The sequence below is a fragment of the Hemibagrus wyckioides genome, linkage group LG05, assembly GCF_019097595.1.
Source record: "Hemibagrus wyckioides isolate EC202008001 linkage group LG05, SWU_Hwy_1.0, whole genome shotgun sequence".
NCBI lineage: Eukaryota > Metazoa > Chordata > Actinopteri > Siluriformes > Bagridae > Hemibagrus > Hemibagrus wyckioides.
In genome coordinates this window covers 3965861-3985139 of record NC_080714.1, presented here as the reverse complement: position 1 = coordinate 3985139, position 19279 = coordinate 3965861, and the positions used below count along the sequence as shown (strand labels likewise).

At 42.9% G+C, this 19279-nt stretch overlaps 1 protein-coding gene across 1 annotated transcript in view; it reads left to right on the top strand.

The window, feature by feature from the left end:
- Positions 1-19279, top strand: part of ncor2 (nuclear receptor corepressor 2) — an 80388-nt gene that overhangs the window by 21452 nt on the left and 39657 nt on the right. The window contains exons 2-8 of the mRNA XM_058388950.1: positions 882-1082; positions 3053-3174; positions 6952-7129; positions 10081-10269; positions 12456-12569; positions 15004-15060; positions 15915-15967. Coding sequence (XP_058244933.1) covers positions 978-1082; positions 3053-3174; positions 6952-7129; positions 10081-10269; positions 12456-12569; positions 15004-15060; positions 15915-15967 — 818 coding nt within the window. The 5' untranslated portion in view covers positions 882-977. The remainder of the gene's footprint in view (positions 1-881; positions 1083-3052; positions 3175-6951; positions 7130-10080; positions 10270-12455; positions 12570-15003; positions 15061-15914; positions 15968-19279) is intronic.

The following is a 19279-nucleotide window of genomic DNA, read 5'->3' as shown; positions in this document are numbered from 1 at the left end:
ATTTATAGCATGTAGAAATGTGCTGACTCTCGCTCATTTTTTTTCTTTAGCTCTGATGCGCTTCTGCAGAATATTGGCACTGAGATAAAAAGAATCATATCTCTTTATGTGGTGAGAAATTATTGTGTGTGTGTGTGTGTGTGTCTGGCTTTTGATCCACAGCTGAATAAAGCGAGGCAGTGAATCGGTGTGTGTGTGTGAAAGTGATTCGTTCTGATCAGTGATTTGACTCTGAATCGACTCATCTGAATCAAACCTGCAGGATTCATCGATTCGCTTTTTTTAAAAAAAATTTTTTTTAAAGCCAGCTTCTAAACGGATCTGAGGAACAGCACCGTATCAGGAATCTCAGAATCGTTCTGGAGATTTTGACCAAAATGATGATAAACATGGTTCTAATTGGTAGAGTTGTTGAATGAATCATTTCTTTCCAGCGCTGACTCGGTTTTACTCTGTGATCTGTGCTGGTGTGATTTTTTTTTTTTTTTTTTTTTTTTGTGACTGCACACACTTGGCATTTCCTTTCTTCACCACGCTTCTGACTAATGAGGATGTTTTTAAACTCTACACACCACAGACAAGATTAAAAAATAAATAAATAAAAAATGCTGGCTGAAAGCAAACCTTAGCAAATAAATCAGAAGTATAAATTGATTCAGAGTCATATGTCTAAAAATGCATTGGACTGGGCAGATGTTTGCATTCTGGGCAGACGTTTACGGACCGTTCATCTGACTGAATTGCATCATTTCAGATTTGCCTCTTTTTTTAAATTTTATCTCCTTCCTGTTCTTTAAGACGATTCGTTCTGTCATCATTGACGGGAGCTGCGACTCCTACACGTTTCCCTCCGTCTCATTTCTTTGCACTTCTTCCTCCAGGTTGCTGTTGACTGACTGTCAGGACTCGATTCCGAAGAATGGCCAGCGTGCATAGAGCAGCCACTTCCTGTGTGTAGAGGAAGTCTCGTTGTCAGCATGTCCTCTCACCCGCAGCCGGTTCCTCAGAGCCGGAGAGCTGTGGAAGCCCGACACCTGCCGAGCGCAGCCAGCCTTCCTCTGCAGATAGCCCGCGCTCACACGGTACACACACACACACACACACACACACACAACTCTATGATTAGACCTCTGTGGTCACACACATCCTGTTTAGACTGGGTAACGAGCGTTTGCACGTTTCCACCATGGATCACACAGCACACGCATATCCTTTATCTACAAAGGTTATTCGCGGTAGTGTGCAAAACCCCTATTCTGGCCCTATTGAGTAGACGTGAAAAGAGATAGACCGACAGATAGATATAGATAGACCGAAAGATAGATATAGACAGACAGACAGATAGATACAGACAGACAGACAGATAGATACAGACAGACAGATAGATAGATAGATATAGATAGACAGACAGATAGATAGACGGATGGATAGTTAAAAAAAACAATTTTTATGACTGAAGAAAGAAAGACATGAACATCTTGGATGACCAGGGGGTGAGGAAATGATTTGTACAAAATGATCTTTGTTCTGAGAGGACTATTAGAAAGGACATGAATCAGTTAGTTACATTATTTACTGTCCAGTGTCACCCAAATGAGGATGGGTTCCCTACTGAGCCTGGTTCCTCTCAAGGTTTCTTCCTCATTTCATCACAGGGAGATTTTCCTTGCTACCGTCGCCACAGGCTTCTCATTAGGGATAAATTAATATAGTTTAATAATTTAATTTAATAATTTATTCTTATTTCTAGGTATTTAGTTATTTTTTTATTATATTTTTATTTTCGTTTTTCCCCTCCCGTTTCTCCGTTTCTCTTCTTTTGTAAAGCTGCTTTGAGACAATGTTCATTGTGAAAGGCGCTAGACAAAATAAACTGAATTGTTCTTGAAGTGAACTTCTCCTTTATCTTAATAACTGAAAAAGATACCAAAGCTCATTGTGGTTTCTGCAAAAGTATGTACACCCTTCTAGCCATAAAGTCCGAATCCAACACGGTCAGTTTCAGTCACGCTGAAAAGAAATCGGCTTCTACGACAGGATGAAGATCCGACACCCCCATTTAAAAAAAAAAATACCTCTATATCCACCACCATATTGTGCTTTTTGTAATCTGTTAAAGGTTCATGGAGGAACAGCGTCTCGTGTCCTGTGTCCCGTATCAACGCTCCCATCAGCACTAGCCAGTAAAGATTTATGGACCTCATTAAAATGAATTTAAAAAGAAATCAGTGATGTTATCATAAATAAGAGGTGATGTCTCTGTTTAGTGCTTCCCTCCTCCTCCTCCTCAGGCTCAGTGTGTTTTTTTTCTTTTGCTCTCGCTGTAATCGTATTGCTCTTTACTGTAAGATTACGTAAGGACAGTAACCGGCGTCCTGTCCGGAAAAGGTCTTTGGACGCCACGCTCCTTTTTCCCAGCAGCAGTCATGAGATCAGTTGGGGAACATCAGCGTCTTTGTTCCTCTGCGCTTTTCTCCATCAGGGTCCCGGATTACGCTGACAGATGGCCGACTGTTGTTAGTGTTGGAAGAATACACACACACACTAGGCTTTTTATTCCCCTTCAACACGGCTTGTTCACTTTTCAGTAACTCAACTGGATTTAATTACCAAAAAATAAAAATTGATGCCACAGCGCTGTCGCGTGCTCGATTCTGATTGGTCCGAATGCGTTGGTTTATTTTCTCGAACATGCGACTCTGACAGCAGTGCAGGTTCACGTCGGTAATACCTTATCGTTTCCATAGCAACGGCTCGTGGTTTCTCAGGACCAGCATTTGCTGACCCTGACAAGGCTGCCGCAGTGCAAGCTGTACTCTGGACAACAATAAATGGATAAACAGTACGTTCTGGATTGAAAAGGACACGCTTCAGGACACGCTGCCATAGGAATCCGCTTCATCGGATTGTTTTCCTGATGTGTACTGCCTCTTTAAAGATTAAAGCTGCAATATGTCAAGTTTAAAAAAATGTGTTCTAGAGAGTGGACTGCCATTCAGAATGTTCTTGAGTGTAATGTTTTGTTTTTTGTGTGTGTGTGTGTGTTGAGCAGGATGTCAGTATAGTGGACTACCACGCTCGGGACTTCAGTCCCCATCTCTCCCATGGAGCTCTTGCCCAGTCTCACCGCCGCAGACCGTCCCTGCTGTCAGAGTTTCAGCCTGGGAATGAGAGGTGAGTGTCTCTCACACACACACACACGCACACACACACACACACACACGAACACATAAACACACGCGCACACACTCGTACATAGAGACACGTGTGTATATATATGTGTGTATATATATGTGTGTGTATATGTGTATATATATATATATATATATATATATATATATATATATATATATATATATATATATATATATATATATATATATATATATATATATATATAATATGACACACACAGAGTTATACAGTTAGCTTGATTTATTTATACACTCTGAGTAAGAATCGTAGCATGTAAACAAAACAACCACCGATTTGACAATATTTCATTTGTATCTAAGCGATGTATCGCTTCTGCTGTTTAATCAGATTCGCTGGAAATCCCACGCCCAGGTGAGACCTGCACTCACGAGCGGGTTCAGTCCATTTCGCCTCTAGGTCCCTGATCAGGTTTCAGGAGAAATAAGATGATTAAATATTTATTTATTCATGTATTTAAAAGCAGCCTGCACCAGTAGACTGTAGGATGGTGATGTACGCTCAGAATTCGGTCGCTTTTTCAGACGGCTCCTGTTTCAGACAGCTGAGTTGGAGCTCCTGGACGGAGTGTCTGCTAAACATCAAGTCAGAGAGGAAAAACCACACAGGGAGAAGAGGACACACATCTGGTCCCTGCTTGTGTGTTAGCGCTATGGGGAAAGTACATGTGATCACTCGTCCAGTTCACTTCCTCCTCTTGTCGCTCTGTTAATGCGACTGGGAATGCAGCGTGAGCGCGATGTTACATAACGTGTTCCCAGTGTAGTGTATCCATGGCTTCAGACTCCACCATTCAGACACCCCCCCCCTCTGTACCCATTTCTCCTCGAGATGTCCAGCGGAGCATGAATGACCCCCGGATCGCTCAAGGAGAAATTCAGTATTAAAGCTGTGTGTGTGTGTGTGTGTGTGTGTGTGTGTGTGTGTGTGTGTGTGTGTGTGTGTGTGAGTTCTCCTCAGCCTTCATTCACTCTTGTATTCAGAGTGACAGACTGTTTCAGATACTTGCATAAGCGTTATGTAAGAGTCACCTCTTATATACACACACACCGTTTTTTCCTCCAGCTAATGCGGACAGACAGACAGGGAACTCCGCTGCTAAATACAGCACCATCTCTGACTGAGAGAGAGAAGGAAGGAGAGAGACCTATAAATATATATTGATATATAAATAAATATTGTTTCTGTTTCCAGGCATGAGCATGTAGATTTATTTATTTTAATTTAATATTTCAATTTATTTTTGTATTAATATTATTCTTATTTTTATTTTATTTTATTGTATATTTTTTATTTATTTAGCTAAATAAATATTGTTTCTTTCCTTCTCATCTCAGGCATGAGCATGTAGACAGCGGTGAAGGGTCTTATCTTATCTGGTCTCGAGTTAAATGGGGTGTGTGTGTGTGTGTGCGCGTGTGTGTGTGTGTGTAAGGGTGAGAGATAAAATTTTTTTCGACAGGGCCGTGTTACAGAAAGAGGCACAGAGGAAGCTGTATTTAACCCTCGTGCAAAAGCTCCATGTCGTTTAAGCCGTTCTGTCCTTATCAAGGATTTAACTGTGATTTAATTTCCATCAGGAGTTAATGTGAAGGCAGAGAAGAATCCCAAATCTCACTTTATTATATGAAGACACACCCCTGGGACCATCTTTGCAGAAAATGATTGTGTGATCCTGATAACGATAAAGATCTGACTTTAGCACAACAATCACAGAGATTCACTTCAGCTCTGTGTCGAGTTAGGATGGAGGGAGAGAGAGAAAGAGAGAAATATATATATATATATATAATATAATAGAGAGAGAGAAGAGAGAAATATATATATATATATATATATATATATATATATATATATATATATATATATATATATATATATATATATATATATATATATATATATATATATATATATATATATATATATATATATGAGAGAGAGAGAGAGCGAAAGAGAGGACATGTAGAAGGGAGAGAAAGTGAGATGGATACATACAGAGAAAGTGAGACGTTTAGAGAGAGAGGGGGAGAGATGTATAGTGGGTGAGAGAGAGAGATGTATAGTGGGTGAGAGAGAGAGAGATGTATAGTGGGTGAGAGAGAGAGGGAGAGAGATGTATAGTGGGGAGAGAGGAGTACAGAGAAAGGGGGAGAGATAAACAGAGAATTCTTGTGTGTGTGTGAGAGAGAGGACAGTAAGGACAGTGAGATAGAGGAGAGAGAGATGAAATCTGGACTTTGATGATGTGATTATGCAAGTGTTAGGCCTCTATGGAAATCAGCGGCTGTGAAAGTGTGTGTGTGTGTGTGTGATTGTAATTTCCTCCTCACTGTCCCTGATTGCCAGACTGAATTTTTTCCATTTCTGCTGAAGAGCTGAGACTTCTCTCCTCTCCGTATACACAAGTGCACTCATTACGTATGCTTTTAGATGGTGTGTGTGTGTGTGTGTGTGTGTGTGTGTGTGTGTGTGCTGGAGTTTGACATAATTAGGTCAGGCAGTGTTATAAATGTCTGATCTTTGCAGAGCACTACCTAAGTCATAGCAAATGTGGACACACACACACACACCCCTCCTGGTGTGGAGGCGGCATGCAGGAGTGTTTTCCTAAGAATAGCGGTTAGCCGGAGCACAGAGGCATGCTGGGAGATGGGAGGCGAGCCATCCAGATGAGAAGGTATCATAATATTCAGAATGGCTCGCTGTGTGACTTTTATAGTGTAGTTTTATGTGTAGTGGGGAACTCTCTCTCACACACACACACACACACATTTCCTGCACTCATATTGACAGTATACTGCAAATAAAAGCAGTATTAATGAATGAAATGCCTCTCTCTCTCTCTTTCTCTCTCTTCCCCACACACACACACTCTATATCTCTCTGGTACGTGCTGTGTAGACAGTTGGAACAGGATGAAACGGCCAACAGCTTACTGAGAAAAGAGCGATAGAAAGTCTTTCTGCACACCCAGCACCGTCTTCTCTCCGGCCTTTACGCTTTATGCTTTTATCAATCTACCTGTTTATTCCATCCTTCCTTTCTTTTGAGTGTCTTTTCTTCCTTATACAGTACATGGGAGTATTAGCACACTCTCCAATAGATCAAGCTATAGAGAAAGTGTAGATATGTTGTATATAAGTATAGATATAGTGTGTGTGTGTGTGCACGCTCACCACAGGCTGAATACTGAATCAGAATGTGTATTTTTTTTTTTTTTTCTTTTTTCTTTTTTCTCTTTCGGTGTGTATGTGCCAGCTTACTCATCCATCACACACACACACACACACCCCTCCCACCTTCCTGCAGTGCATCAGTGCTGACACACACCAGCATAGCAGTGGTGTGCAAAATGCCATATGCCGCATACGCGCCACGTTCGACGTAAGATACATCGCCATGGTTACTGAGCGAGGCGGGAGCGCTGGGATTCGGGACAGCGATTGCATCACATCCTGCGACCGGAATACATTTACACGCGTGATCATCAACAACACAGAGTGTAGATTAATTAACTCACTCATTCATTCAGCTCTAAACATTCCCAGTGTGTTCATCATGACACTGATGTAAACAATCCAAATAACATTAATGTCTGTGTGTGTATTTGTGTCTGTGTATATCTGTGTGTGTGTGTGTGTGTGTATATCTGAGTGTGTCTGTGTATCGCTGTGTGTGTGTGTGTGTGTGTTTGTTAAATCTCACAGGTTATTTTTGTATCTTCTCTCTCTTCAGGAGCAGCGAGCCCCACGTGCGATACGATCACATTTATCTCCCCGGAGCTAACAGCCAGTCGGAGGTGGAGTACAGCGAGATCAAGCGGCCACGCCTGGAGATGGGGGCGGAGCCTCTAATGCGCCACGCGCCTCAGCGCCCACCTCTGAATCTGTCCGGACCCGAGGATGTCGTGAAGGTCAGTGATCTCGAGAGGAAGAGGAGCAAAAAAGGCTAACGAGGAAGAGAAGCTAGCTAGCGAGTGAGAAATAACAGGAAGTGAAAAGGGAACTACAGGAAGTTCACACCTCAGATTTGTGTTCATGAGCCAAGCTAGGTGTGTGTTTTAAATAACAGAGTGTGTGACGCTCCTCCCTTTCACTTCCCTTCACCAAAGGCTGGTGTGACACGTGATAAATCCCAACTCCATAACATTCCCACAAAACCGTATCAAAACAAGCTCCGGAACATTCCAGCAACAGAGAGCATCATCAGTAATAATGAAGCGGTTACCACGACAACCAGCGCTCGCTACGGGTGAAAGTTATACGTGTTCAGAGAGCAGTTCAACACACACTCTCTAAAACCAGCTCAGTGTCTATCAGCATCTATCAGTATCAGTGTCTGTGTGTGTCTCTCTCTCTCTCTCTCTCTCTCTCTCTCTCTCTCTCTCTCTCTCTCTCACATTATCAGTATCAGTGTCTCTCTCCCTCCCCCCCTCTTAGTATCAGTCTTTTTCTTTCTTTCTTTCTTTCTCTCTCTCTCTCTCTCTCTCTCTCTCTCTCTCTCAGTGCAGTATAGACAGATGACCGATGGAGTTGTGTGTTCAGAGACAGGTTTTAAATGTTTCTATGTTAATGTAGAATATTCTCTTCTATGTAGTGTAGTTCAGGTTTATTCGTTGTCAGAGAAATGAGATAAAATGTCTGGACTTTAATTCACTCGCCCGTGTGTGATGATAACGCCGGTCAGGTGTAGCGATCGCCATGGAAACGTGTTGTTTAGTTGAGCTTGTGTAAGAAGAAGGAGCATTAAAGAGATAAAAGGTGTGATTGGCGTTTAGGACGAGGCTGGGAGGAGATGACTGGCGGGATTCGCTCAGATCATCACTCACTGTGTGTTTATTACCTCCATCAATCAGCTGGTCTCTTAGCATTAGCCACTGTGTCCATCCTGCTGCCAGACACTACAGCTCATTCAGCACAGAGGAGCCTGGGGACATGCCACAGAGAGTGTGTGTGTCTGTGAGTGTCTGTGTGTGTGTGTCTGTGAATATCTGTATCTCTGTGTGTGAGATTCTGTGTGTGGTTCTGTTTGTGTGTGTGATTGTGTGTGATTCTGTTTGTGTGTGTGATTCTTTGTGTGTGATTCTGTTTGTGTGTGTGTGTGTGGTTCTTTGTGTGTGTCTGTCTCGGAGTCTTTGTGTTTGTGTCTGTGTGTATCTGTGTGTGTGTGTGTCTCTCTATGCATGGGTTTGTCATTTAGGATATTTGCAGAATTTGTTGTGTGTGTGTCATTTATCATCTTTGAATAATTTGATGTGTCTTTGTGTCTGTGTGTTTGTGTGTCTGCATCTGTGTTTGTGTGTGTGTGTTTGTCATTAAGCATCTTTGCAGAATTGTATGTGTGTGTGCGTGCTAACAGCACAGGCAGATGTTTGGGGTAATAACTCATGTCCCCCATCTACACACACGAAGCCTTGTTGGTTTCTGTGCCTGAGGCTGTATGAAGCGAATGAATGCAGTTTTTATAGCGTCTCTCTTTTTATTTTATTTATTTCTTTTTTAAACCATCAAAGAAATGCATTTATATTTAGAGTAAGAGTCCATAGAGGAGCGAATCTTTGATTCAATTTCAATCAATTTGCAAATGATTCCTGAAGTGATTCAGTGAATCATTTACAGGAGCTTGTGTACAAGTCCGTGTAGATCAGACCTTGGCTCTAGTGTGTGTAGGAGGAAGCAAAAGCCTTGTTGCCCTCCCTGATGACATCACTTCCTTTCTCGTAGCTAGTCTGCGTAGCGTGATGACATCGCTGATGCGTCGCAGAATCAGCTGAGTCAAATAAATGATTCAGTTCGGTTGATTCAGCATGTGAAGCCTTGGCGTATTTCTTCTGTATGAGGACATGCTGTAAATGTCAATAGTATGATCAGTAGCAGCTCTGAGCTGTGTGTGTGTGTGAAAGATAGAGAGAGAGATGAAGTGTGAAGGACAGTCACATCACACCCTTTACTGTGTATAAAGATGACAGAATGAAGGTCCCTGTGATTACACCCACTGTGTGTGTGTGTGTGTGTGTGTGTGTGTGTGTGTGTGTGTGTGTGTGTGTGTGTGTGTGTGCATTCCTAGAATAGTTTCAGACACACAGCTTTGACAGTTCAATGTGAACGTCAGTAAACCGATGCCTCCATATTAATATCTTCACCACACACTGACGCACGACAGCAGCAACAGCGCCGCATTCCAGACGTGTGTGTGTGTGTGTGTGTGTGTGGTCATGTGTTCAGCTCTTTGTAGACGTGATGACAGAAATTACATGACCGTTGGACACTGTAAGGACACGCACTTTGACAAGCACACATGCGCGTGCGCACACACACTCACCTTGACTCTCTATCTGGTTACATAATGACAACATTTTTTGTATTTGGCCCAAGGGTCAGTTGCACAGCCATGACATGGTGTTTGGAGGTGTTATGTGATCGCTTGCGTACACACTCTCTCTCACACACACACACACACACACATATGCAAACACATGCAGTTATATAATCACATTCTTATGGTGTTTGCCCAAGGGCCATCACTTGCACCTTAAGAGTTTGTGTGTGTGTGTGTGTGTGTGTGTGTGTGTGCATGTGTCTGTATGTCCATTAGCTTGTGTGTACGTGTCTGTGTCTGTCCATCAGCGTGTGTGTGCATGTGTGTGTCCCTTAGCTTGTGTGTGTCAATCAGCGTGTGTGTGCGTGTCTCAATCAGCTTGTTTGTGTGCTTGTGTGTGTGTGTGTGTGTGTGTGTGTATTTGTCCAGCCTCTGAAGAAAAATCTAAAGTAAACTAAAAGCTTTGAGGTTCTTGAAAAGCTGCGGGTGAAACTGAAGTAAAGATCATGGAGATATTAACTGTGTGTGTGTGTGTGTCTCATGCAGGAGCGTAGCGGCAGCAGCTCGATGGGGAAGATCGAGCCCATCTCTCCTGTCAGTCCAGCAGTGATGGAGGCTGATCTGGAGCTGGTTCCTACACGCTTTTCTAAAGAGGAACTCATCCAGAACATGGACCGTGTGGACCGAGAGATCACCATGGTGGAACAGCAGATCTGCAAACTGAGGAAGAAACAGGTAACAGCTCCGGGCTTCAGGGGAACCAACACTGTCCTCGGGTCGGGTCAGTCGCCTGGACAAACACAGCGACTCGTATCGGTTAAATACAGCTGTCCAGCTCACACCAGAGACTCCTTTTATGAATGTTTAATAAACACTTTATTACAGAAACCTGTACTATACACTATTACTGTTTAATAACAACTCTAAGAGCTCATGTGTGCATGTAGAATGTGTGTATAATTCTAATATATTGTCTATAATGTTAATGCGAGCTGGAACACAGATGTTGATCCTGTAAGATGAACATACATACTCTCCTGTTTGTCCTGGGGGCTTTTTGGTCTCTGCTGGACGATGGTGTGGACAATAAAAACAGAAAGTAAGTCAAAACACGGGTGCGATTATAGCGCGGTTAAATCCTCGCTCAGCAGGCCTCAAACCAGCCACACAATTACACACTCTTTTCCACTGCTTCCTCCTTCTCTGGCTGCACTGCTGAGAGAGAGAGAGAGAGAAGTGGGTCAGAAATATACAAGGCTATAAACAGGAACTCCTGTGGGAGTGTGTGGTGTTATTATTTTTTTTCCCTCAATTTCCTCTTTTGCTCTTCCTTTTCAAGTATCTGTGTTTGTATTTCTCTGTACACACGCACATCTCTCTCTCTCTCTCTCTCTCTCTCTCTGTCTCTCTCTTTGTCATCCTCTGCTCCACTTCTCGGGGATTTTCTCGCTGTCACACACCATTTTTGATGTTCCTGATGCAAAGGCGTGGCCTCTGAGTCAGCCCCAGTGAAGGAGACGTGGCCTTTGTGTCTTTGTTCATTGAAGGAGGCATGGCATTTCTGTCACTACCAGTGAAAGAGGTGTGGACTCCCCAGTGGAGGAGGCGTGGTCTCTGTGTCAGCTCCAATGACAGAGGCGTGGCATTTGTGTTAGTCCCAGTAAAGGAGGCTTGGCCTCTGTGTCAAACCCATTTTAGGGGGTGTGGCCTCTGTGTCAGACCCAGTGGAGCAGGCGTGGTCTCTGTGTCAGCCTGAGTGGAGGAGGTGTGGCCTCTGTGTCGGCCCCAGTGAAGGAGGTGTGGCCTTTGTCTCTGTCAGTCCTAGTGAAGGAGGTGCAACATTTGTCAGCCCCAGTGGAGGATGCGTGGTCTCTGTCTCAGCCCTTGTGGAGGAGGCGTGGCTTTGGCATTGGCATTGCACCCTTGTGCAGTCCTGCTTGCTGTGTGAAACACAATAACTGTTTTTGCACGCTGTTCCCTCACCTCGTCAAACCATCTCCTCTGTCAGCCTGTGATTTTCCACAGCTCCATAAATCTGAACCACCTGAACTCAGTGGACTGTACCATTGTGGGAGGGGAAAAAGGGGGTGGAGGAGTGAAGGAGACACACTCATACCATCACTCGCTCTTTTGCTTTATATATATACACACACACACACAGCATATCTGAGCTCGTTTTTATCACTTAGTCCGCCCCTTTCTACCATCCATTCATCTCTCTCTCTCTTGCTCGCTCTCTCTCTCTCTCTTGCTCTCTTTCCCTCCCTCAGGTCTCCTTTAAGCACTACACCATCTGGCTGTTAGGTTCTGCGGTTAACCTTCAATTGAAGAGAGAGAGAGAGAGAGATGGAGTGAGAGAGACAAATGAAGAGACAGATATAGAGAGGCACAGAGGAAGAAAAGGAAAAAGTGTGTGTGTGTGTGTGTGTGCGCTCTGCAGGGAAGCTTGTTTATTTTCTCTTACAAAGTGGTGGGAATACCACGCTTCCTACACACACACACACGTTTTCATTTTCTCCTGTTGCTTTACTGTTATTGTTTTATTAATCCGGCGTTGTAAGGTGACCATGTGCTGTATGACACATAGTCTATTCTTTCCCGGGAATCTATCAGCTTTTGTTCACACATGATCAGATGATCAGATCATTTCCCAGGAATTGTCTGGGTGAGGAATGTAGGACCTTCCTGGGACTCTGGGATACTTCATTTAACAGCTGTCAAAAATATCTGTGGATTTGACAGAGGCATTCTGTGTGTGTGTTTGTGCAAGTAGGTGCAAGTGCTAACGCATTGGGGGTGGCATCATTTTGTTGTCATGGCAACAACTCTGCAGCGGAGGTTATTCGTATTAGCAACAATACGGCAGATTTTATTTATCTTTTTCCCTAAAAAGTCTCCATTCATTTATTTTTATTTTTCAGCAACAGCTGGAGGAAGAGGCAGCGAAGCCCCAAGAGCCAGAGCGCAGTATTTCTCCTCCACCCAGCGAAGCCAAACACCGCAGCCTTGTACAGATCATCTACGACGAGAACCGGGTAACACACACACACACACACACACACAGTCATAGCTAATTGAGAGAAATGTAGCTACAGCCAACCTGAGAAGGGAAAAAAAAGCAAAACATGATGATGGATTGATGATCTGAGAGATACTGGAGTAGATCCAATCATTTATCTGCATTCTGATTGGTCAGATCAACAGAAATATTCTATAACTCCGCCTCTGATAGCTTCACAACTGCAGATCACATGCCTTCTGTGTAGGGTCCACGGTTATTGGAGCTTGAACCCCTGATCGATCTATCTATCTATCTATCTATCTAGTTTATGGAAATATAAAGTGTGTGTGTGTGTCGCTGTAAATTCAACCACACACACATTCCTCATAAAACGTCTAATGTAGAATAATGCGATTACGGCTGAACCCGGTGCACTCCCCTCGAGTCCCCCTGAAAGCTCCCCCTCCAATGAGTCAGACACAACGCTGCCAGATGTGCTGAATCATTCACACACACACACACCGCAACGCGTAACCACGCTCCAGCTCCGAGCAACTATTAACACCTGTTTTTACTCAGAGCGCGAGTGTTATGACAGGACAAGGTACCGGTGTTCCTCATGTTTAATGTTAGTGCGCCCCCTAGTGTCGCTCTCCACCTGCAGAGCAATGGTGTAGCTTTATCGGTAGACACACACACACACACAATTTTACCTCGCACACAAGAAGCCAGTGTTAATCTTCTAAATCCTGAGCAGATAAACATAATTAGACTGAACAACACCGCTTTATACACCGGGGGTCAAAACAATCTGCACTGGACTTACTGTTACCGTGGCAACGCGTCCCGGAGAGTCGTATTCTTATCCCAGTGTGAAGGTTTTCTTTCTGAAAGAATGACACCTTGTAATTTTTATAGTTAAGGTTGTGGAGGATCCACGAGACGATATTCACAATAAACTACGTGACCACAGACTTTTCTGGATGTTGATATTCATTTTGGGTTTATTTATTATATACACTATGTTGCCCCTCCAATTCATTGAACTCAGGTGTTGTTTTTCATGGGTTGGTCTCAGCCCCTTCATACCAAGACATTTTGGACAATATCATGCTTTGTGGGAACAGTTTGGGGATGACCACTTCCTGTTCCAACATGACTGCACACCAGTGACCAAAGCAAGGTCCATAAAGACATGGATGAGTGAGTTTGGTGTGGAGGAACTTCACAGAGTCCTGACCTCAACCCCATAGAACACCTTTGGGACGAATTAGAGTGGAGACTGCGAGCCAGACCTTCTCGTCCAACATCAGTACCTGACATCACAAATGTGCTTCTAGTGGAATGGTTTTCCATTCCCATAAATTCCCATAAGAATTCCCATAAACACACTCCTAAACCTTGTGGAAAGCCTGACCAGAAGAGTTGAAGCTGTTATAGCTGTAAAGGGCGGGACAACTCCATATTACATTCACGTGCATGTAAAGGCAGATGTTCCAAAACTTTTGGCAGTATAGTGTATTGTTATTTTGGTAATAATTACACATACATTCTTTAATGTGAGGTAACCCAGATTTAATTTTTTCCACTTAATAAGATGGAAAAATAAAGTTTTGGTTTATTCCAAACTGCTGACGCTGGAGACTCCTTCCATTAAATGTTGGATAAACTTCTCCTTAAGGATTGCACAGTCTTTTAACCCGAGTCCCATTATCATGTCCCCTTACTGTTTCCATAGTAACAACATACTTAACAGTGGCGCTTGGTGGTGCTGGGGCTTGAACCCTGACCTTCCCATCAACAACCCAGAGCCTTTAACCACTTGAACCACTACTGCCCCATTATTATTTCTATATGTTGTTACTATGGAAACGATAATGATAAAGCTCTGGGTTGTTGATGGGAAGGTCAGGGTTCAAGCCCCAGCACCACCAAGCTCCACTGTTGGGCAATCGAGCAAGACCCTTAACCCTCCCTGCTCCAGGGGGCGCTGCATCATAGCTGCCCCTGCACTCTGACCCCAACTTCCTCAGCTGGGATATGGGAAAAAAATAATTCCACTGTGCTGTAATGTATGTGTGGCCATAATAAAGGCTTCTTGCCCTCAGATCTTCATCTTCTTCATGACGTATTCCAGTGAGCACTTTATTGTAAACCCTGCAGCCGTGACTGTCGTCCGAGCTGCTCCTAGAAATGGAAGCACCGCCTTCTGACCAATCAGATTCGAGCAAAATGTCAAGCACAATAAATATCACAGCTAATTACTTAGACATAATTAATCCAGGGAGCCAAAAATCACCAAAGGGATTAACCCCGGGATTAATTGTTTATTATTATTATTATTTTTTTATTTTTATTTTTTGAGGATCTCGCATTGTTAACGAGCGAGTGCCAGGGTGAACAAGAGGTTCATGTTGCCATGGTGACCATCGACCACTGATGTGTGTGTGTGTGTGTTTCCTGTACAGAAAAAAGCAGAGGAGGCTCATCGTATCCTAGAGGGACTGGGACCCCGAGTGGAACTGGTGAGTCTGCAGATTTCACACTTTTCAGAAAAGTTTATCTGTTTCTCCTTCATCATCATCATCTCTTTCTCTGACAGTATCCTTCAAACTCTTTTCCTTCAGTGTCTTTCTGCCTTTTTCCACACACTCTCTCTCTCTCTCTCTCTCTCTCTCTCTCTCTCTCTCTCTCGCTCTCTCGCTCTCTCTTATTGTATTTCTTTTCTTTCTCATGTTTCTTCCTGCATTGTACTGGAGTGGTGTATGGGCTTTATAACCCTGTTTCTGCAGCTCTCAACTAAAACACACACACACACACACAACTACAGCTGTATCAGAAAGAACATTTGATGCTGTAACCTCTCACCGTTCCCAGCGCTTTTACTGGTGTACCGGCTCACCGATGATCCCGACTCCGTTCATCCATCAGCACTCCCTCAACAGGATTTATTATCAGAAGGCCACGCTGTTTCCTAGCTGGCTTCCTTATCCGAAGGTTAATTGAGGATACCGGCGTGGGGGTTGGGGTGGAGGGGTTGTAGGGGTAGGGGTGGGTTCCTTGTTAAATCCCCCTGTTCCCTTTTTCAACCAGCATCTTGAGATTTAACACACGAGTCTCGATTTATAGTGAAATCATTAAACGCCACTGTTCTGTCGAATTTAACACAGGTGTAGAGTTTCCACTGAACTCGCACTGTGTGTGTGTGTGTGTGTGTGTGTGTTGTCAAAGCCTCCAGTCATTTCCTTTGTTTGATGCTCACAGATTTATCTCGGTTTGAAATATGAACAGAAATTGAGACTGGTGTTGCATCTCTGAAACCGAACACTACCTCTTTCATCTCTCTCTCTCTCTCTCTCTCTCTCTCTCTCTGTCACAGCCGCTGTATAACCAGCCATCCGATACAAAGCAGTACCACGAGAACATTAAAATGTGAGTATACCTGCGTTCTTTTCTCTTTTCATGGTGTAACAGGTAGGTAACACCGCAGCTCAGATGGTCCTCGCACCCGAGGCCAGGAAGAGAGCAGTGAGTGTTGAAGCGGTTTTTGGGGGGTGGATGGGGGCGGTGTAGTCACTTCTTCACCCAGCAGCTCTTTTTATCGACAGCGTTGCGGAAGCGTTTCTGGTTGTGGCTGAAGTTTCAGAGTGATTGCAGCGTGCTGTTTGAGTGTAGGAGGGCTGTTGCTCCATATTGTTTTGGGTCAATGCCGTGTCAGCAAACTCCTCCCCGTTAGAGAGCTTCGATGTCTGATGTTTACATGTCATACAGTAACGGCACACATCGTGATTAGTCATTCGGAGACGGATCGTTGTAACTCATACTAAGAAATATATATTTAAACGAAACTAACGACAAACTAACGAAACTAAAAAAAGAGGCTTTGAACTGTCAGATTCTGCCAGGTTTCAGTTCTAAAGTTTCTCAAAGCAGCACCTAGATCAGACTACATTTCACTGGCGGTGTGCTCATCGTTTCCTCTGGTCATTGGCTAAATGGTCATGACTTTGTAATGTCAGTACAACTCTTCCTCATCCACAACTGTTCCTCATTCCTGATCCGAGAGACGATGCCCGCTCAGGCTCTGACTAATCGTTCCACTGATCGTCGATTTTGTTTTTCCAAGAAAAATGCATGTATTTGTCACATATAGAGAAAGTTCAGAAGCTGCGGTCAAGCTTGGTGGTGCTTGGTGGAGCTTGAACCCCTGACCTTCTGACCAGCAACCCAGAGCTTTTTTAAAAAATTTATTTATTTATTTATTTATTTATCTATCCATCCATCCATCCATCCAGCTTTATTATTTTTAAAAATGTACTTATCCATCCATCCATCCATCCATCCATCCATCCAGCTTTATTATTTTTAAAAATGTACTTTACTTTTATTTTATTTTATTTTATTTATTTATTTATTTATTTATTTATTTATTTATTTATTTATTTAATTTTGTTTTGTAAAAGTCAATTTTCAATTGACTTTTACAAAACACAACATAAGTAAGAAATAATAATAATTAGTTATAGATACATTTTGTATAAGACACAATAAAAATAAATCCCTGTCCACTCACATTCAAGTGTGTCCGAAATAGATAGATAACTGACCAGACCAACACCAAACACGATATTGGCTCTCAGCCAAGCCAAGAGAGTCCATGTTAGTCCAAGTAGGGAGATAAAATTTGGATAAAAGAGCCCCATATTTTCCCAAATGCATTAGGAAGAACCACTTAATGAAAGTCTAATCTTATTTAATTTAACAACAACAAAAAAAAAAGATATCTCTAATCCATTTAGAAGGAGAAGGGGGTTTTGGTGATTTCCAACTGATCAATATTAGAGTAGAATAGCCACGGCCAGGGCATCTGTTTTGAGAGAAACCCAGAGCCTTATACACTGTATGTATTTCCTCACACTGGGCACTTTAAATATCCTGGGGATTTATTTGTATTTATATTTGTGTCTGAAATCATTTATCATCTGTTACAGCTCCAGTTGTTATTTTCTCACAGTGATTTAGGCTCTGTGTGTGTGTGTGTGTGAAACCAAGAAAGAGAGTACCTCAGCAGTTCAGTGCTTTGATCAGACACAATCGCACGCTTTGTTCCCTGTGTCTTTTATTAACCCGAGCACTGTTTGCTTGTGGGAAACGCTGCTCTTCTTCCCTCTGCTTCATCTCCACTGCACTCTGCTGAGTGTTTATTAGGCGTGTATAATAATTGATTAAAGTATTTCCTGTGGAGGGAGTTAAAAAACAAAACAAAACATAGGATCCGGTCCAGTACTGGTCAGAAAGGCGGCGTAGAATCAGACCTGACTGAGTGGACGTCAGTGAAAGATGCACACAAGAAATAGCGGTCCTTCTTTATTTAATTTGTAATTGTTTGTAAGGTAATTTGTCATTTTGCCTTTAATCAAATTCATTTAAAGGAGACCACAGGAGCGCATTTTGAAGCGCATCTCCTGATGACCAGAAGGGGAAAACATAGCATGCTGTCTCTCACTTTTCCTTACGCTAGCCAGTCGGAGGCATCTGTGAGCTCATGTATGCGGAAGAGGGCAGATAGCGCCGATATCCTGATTTTGTTTTTAAAAATATACGACTGATTAAATAGTTGTCCAGACCACCCACTGCTACTGCTAATGTCAGAATCTGAGGTCTCCACCAAGAATATAGCTCTTGCCTTGCCAAAACCATCCACTTTCCACTGTCTGAAATATCGATCACGGAAAACTCCTGCAGAAATGATTAAGTCCAAGACGGCTGGATGTGGTCTGAGGCAGATTCCCGTCAAATGGGTTTCGGCTGAAACCTCGGACATAATAGCTGCTGCGTCGGAATATCGTTACCATGCCAACGTGACCGTTGTATTCGTACTACACACGTGTACTGTAGCAACAGCCGAGCAGTAAGAACTGAATTGATTACAGTCGGTACTCAATCGAATGCCGTTGGTACTGAATCGAATATATTTAGTACTGAATCAAATGCAGTAGGTATTGAATCAATTGCAGTAGGTACCGAATCGATTTTAGTAGGTTTGAATTGAATGCAATTGGTACTAAATCGAATGCAATTGGTATTGAATCGAATGCAGTAGGTAACGAATCGAGTTCAGTAGGTATTGAATCAAATGCAATTGGTACTCTGGTACAGAATCGAATGTAGTAGTTTTTGAATCAAATGCAACTGGTACTGAATCGAATGCAGTAGGTTTTGAATCGAATGCAACTGGTACTGAATCGAATGCAGTAGGTTTTGAATCGAATGCAACTGGTACTGAATCGAATGCAGCAGGTACTGAATCGAATGCAGCAGGTACTGAATCGAATGCAGCAGGTACTGAATCGAATGCAGTAGGTATTGAATCGAATGCAGTAGGTACTGAATCGAATGTAGTACATTTTGAATCGAATGCAGTAGGTACTGAATCGAATGCAGTAGGTATTGAATCGAATGCAGCAGGCATTGAATCGAATGCAATTGGTACTGAATCGAATGTAGTACATTTTGAATTGAATGCAGTAGGTATTGAATCGAATGCAGCAGGTGCTGAATCGAATGCAGTAGGTATCGTCACAGTACGCCATTCCAGACACGCACCTTGTCTAGGCTTTGTGTGAAATAAGGTTTCAAGTGATCAATTTTGCTGTTGATCAATTTTTTTGAAATGTTGCTGATTGACTTCATCACTCCTCAGCTTCGAGTACCATCTCTGGGTGAACAGTCATGGTACAGGGT